Source organism: Eptesicus fuscus, chromosome 2 (genome assembly GCF_027574615.1).
Source record: "Eptesicus fuscus isolate TK198812 chromosome 2, DD_ASM_mEF_20220401, whole genome shotgun sequence".
Classification (NCBI taxonomy): Eukaryota; Metazoa; Chordata; class Mammalia; order Chiroptera; family Vespertilionidae; genus Eptesicus; species Eptesicus fuscus.
In genome coordinates, this window is record NC_072474.1 from 6100651 (window position 1) to 6104620 (window position 3970).

The 3970-nt window shown below is 44.5% G+C and overlaps 1 protein-coding gene across 1 annotated transcript; it reads left to right on the forward strand.

Moving 5' to 3' along the window:
• Positions 1-303: 303 nt before the first annotated feature.
• On the forward strand, positions 304-1122 carry LOC103294936 (3-hydroxyacyl-CoA dehydrogenase type-2-like). The gene has a single exon (XM_054722523.1). It carries the CDS (start codon positions 304-306, stop codon positions 1087-1089), a length of 786 nt encoding a protein of 261 aa, XP_054578498.1. The 3' UTR covers positions 1090-1122.
• The last annotated feature ends 2848 nt before the right edge of the window (positions 1123-3970 follow it).

The window sequence follows — 3970 nt, forward strand, 5'->3', positions numbered from 1 at the left end:
AATGATTCTCATTTAATCAGGCATGGCAATCCCACTGTTAACAAATGTGTTGACTTTACATGTGAATCTGGTGCTTTGAGCCCCTCCTCACGAAGGAGAGTGTGGAACATTTTGCCACAGAGTATATGAAATGTCCCTAAATCTCTGACAGCTCTCACCTAACGCCTGGTTTGCAGGGCGCCTTCCCGGGGCAGCAGGAGGCTGTGACCGGCGGGGAAGGAAGGAGTGGGCCGCCCGGAGAGGCGAGGGGCGGGGCCGGCCGCGGGGCGCGGGGCGGGGCGGGGGGCGGGCGGGCGTTGGAAGATGGCAGCGGGGAGCCGGGGCGTGAGGGGCCTGGTGGCCGTGATCACCGGCGGCGCCTCGGGCCTCGGCCTGGCCACAGCGGAGCGGCTGGTGGGACGGGGGGCCAGCGCTGTGCTTCTGGACACGCCCGGCTCCGAGGGGGAGGGCCAGGCCCGGCGGTTAGGGCGGCGCTGCGCCTTCGCCCCCGCCGACGTGACCTCGGAGGGGGACGTGCGGGCGGCCCTGGCCCTGGCGAAGGAGAAGTTTGGCCGCGTGGACGTGGCCGTCAATTGTGCAGGCATCGCGGTGGCCTTCCGGACCTACGACCTGAAGCGGGGCCAGGCCCATCCCCTGGAGGACTTCCAGCGGGTTATCGACGTGAACCTCGTCGGCACCTTCAACGTGACCCGCCTCGCGGCCGCGGCCATGCGCCAGAACGCGCCCGACCCGGAGGGCCAGCGCGGGGTCATCATCAACACGGCCAGCGTGGCCGCCTTCGAGGGCCGGGTGGGGCAGGCCGCCTACTCGGCCTCCAAGGCGGGCGTGGTGGGCATGACCCTGCCCATTGCCCGGGACCTGGCCCCCCTGGGCATCCGGGTGGTCACCATCGCTCCGGGGCTGTTCGGCACCCCGCTGCTGACCACCCTCCCCGAGAAAGTGTGCAGCTTCCTGGCCAGCCAGGTGCCCTTCCCCCGCCGCCTGGGCCACCCCGCTGAGTTTGCGCACCTGGTCCAGTCCGTCGTGGAGAACCCGTTCATCAACGGAGAGGTCATCCGGCTGGACGGCGCCATCCGCATGCAGCCTTGAAGGGGGGGTGGGGGCAGAGAAGCACCCTCTGCACCGTCCGGCCCCGGCACCTGTGCGGCAGCCGCAGTGTAACTCTGCCCACCAATCACCTTCTGTGCCTAATAAAGTCTGTTTCTTACAGGGGAGAAAATGCAAAGAGGAATTTACCCAAACTCATGAGGACCGCACGTGAAATCTGGCGGAGAAAATGTCTTGTAGCTGGTTTTCTAGCTTTGGAATAGATGATCACATAAGAGCAACTTCTCCAAACCCAGCCTGAGGTTCGGTATCAGAATCTCGGGACGGTAGTTGGTCCTCTGGCATTTGTACTTGGCCAATACGGAATGGCCCTAGCTTTACAAAGCAAACTCAAGAAGACACGTATGGTTAGTTATCACACTCATTTGTATATTAAACAGTGAAAGGACAATCACAATGCACTGTGGAGGTATTAAGTACTTTGAACTAATCAGGTCAAATCTAAACCCGCAAACATTTCTGTGAACAAAAATAATCTGAAGATTACTTATTATCTCAAGGTGATAAAAAGTAAAAAAAAACAAAACAAAAAAAAAAAACGACAACAGACAACAACTCTGAAACTTAAAGGAAAAAAGTTATCTTTTTTGATGTTTTATATTGAAGGATTATGTAGGAGAATAACTTGTGCATGACATTGTTTACTACTGATTTGTAGTCCCAGACTTGATAGGAGATTTCCTCAGTAAAGGAATTAATCCCTGTCAGGTGGAACAGGTAATCCAAAAGATTATAGATTATGGCCTGTTGGACTTCAACCAGTTTTGTATCTAATGGAGCAATTATATAGTAATAGCTCTTCATTAATTTATTCTCCATCATTTAATTAGTTGAATAAGTTTTCATGAATCAATTTGTAGGAGATATGTTTCTTAATATTTTAAAAATTATACTTTAATAAATATCATTAGTATACATATATGGAACTAAAAAGAGGGAAACATCATTAAAACATCCCAAATTATGCCAACTTCCCACCACCAGCTATCAATGGAATATGATTTTAGACTTCTATCCAGCTGTATGTCTCTACTAGATATATACTGAAGGCATTCATGGCAAAGATACGTACATCTGGAAATTTTCCTACTAAAACTCTTTTAGGGAGGATAATTTTGGTGGGAAATTTTTTTACTAAATGTTATCATTTATAATTATATGAGTTAATATATTTCTAGAGGATTTTTGTTTAACAATTTTTTTCTCTTCCATGCTTTAGAAGTTTATATTTAATCTCTAGAATTTTAGGTTTCTGGAGATATTTGGGGTAATATTTGATACTTAAAAACTCACATACAAATGTAAATTATTTTTAATTTATCTTATCAAGTTGATAACTGAATCTTTTTTTCTATATCAATATGCTCTATTTTTCCGTTACCTTACTGATGTATTGATGGCATGTTCATATTTCAGTTCCTCTGATGGCCTGCCGTCTATTTCCAGATACCCAAGAAAAAATTGTCAACTAATCCCCAAAGGCTTTCATTTTAAGAATAAAGTGAACTCATTCTATCTTCAGTCCTTGAGCCTTTTGAAGAATTGCTATAAAAAGATAATTATTTCCTCTTGTACTAATTTCAGTTTTGTCCCTGTCCTTTTTAATCTTGCATTATAAATTTTTACTTTGTCTGTAATATTATTTTAAATGCCAAAAAAATATGCATTTGAAGATAGTCATCTTCATCTTAGTAATAAACTAAATATATTCATATTGACATTGGGCAATGGCAAAAACATTATTCAGTATACACAATATTCACTAACTCAGTAATTACATAATTTTTATAAAGTAAAGGGTTTCTTTTAAAACCACAAGACAAGAACCCCATTTCTCATGATCTATTTAGCATAACCTCAAGTTTGAGTCTATTTTCCATTCATAAAAATGAATCCCTTGAATGTCATAATTCCAGCATATTTCTTTTCTACACTTTGTGAAAACACAGACATTTATTTTAATAGTATTTCAATACAATTATTAAAATTTCAAATTGAGTCATCCATCAAATTTTTTAAAAAGGTCATAATTCTGTTCACTAATGTTGACAATGGCTTGCCCTAAAAATGATCATAAAACTATAACTATATTATCACTCCATTAATTTAATCTTATAAATAGTGGTTTATTAGAATGAAAAATGTTATTGGAAAAATGTGCATTTTTTTTTCAAGGTTCCTCTAACAAAGCTGTATCTCTTACTGATAGTAAGCACCTTCATCATTACAAGAAGACAACAGTACTTCCTTTACACTTCACAAAGGCATTTATTTATTATCTGAATGAGATTATACTTAATTCCAAGAACAATTAAATAAATCATTTTATTTATAAAGTTTTTCAGCACCATATTTTAATACGATGTAGTATTTGACTTGAACCAACCTGTTGGTAATCAGTGAAGATAGGAAACCATGTTGATACAAATGATTGTTCTAACTTAAGTGGTTGGCAACCTCTAACACTTGTGCTAGATGGTGGCACACTGGGATATTGGGACTGGCAACCAGCTTCTGGCAGGAGCTCAACCTCTTCGGACTTTACTATTTAAAGTTATTGTTACACTAGAGGCCTGGTGCACGAAATTCGTGCACGGAGGGGGGTTGTCCATCAGCCCAGCCTGTACCCTCTCCAATATGGGACCTCTCAAGGGATGTCCGACTGCCCATTTAGGCCCGATCCCAGTGGTCAGTCGGATCGCTAAATGGGCAGTCGGACAGCCCTCTCACAATCCAGGACTGCTGGCTCCCAACTGCTTGCCTACCTGCCTTCCTGATTGCCCCTAACCGCTTCTGCCTGCCAGCCTGATCACCCCCTAACCACTCTGCTGCCAGCCTGTTTGCCCCCAACTTCCCTCCTCTG

What these genes read in the sequence shown, in the direction of transcription:
- LOC103294936 (XM_054722523.1), top strand. Translation starts at nt 304, where the DNA reads ATGGCAGCGGGGAGCCGGGGCGTGAGGGGCCTGGTGGCCGTGATCACC.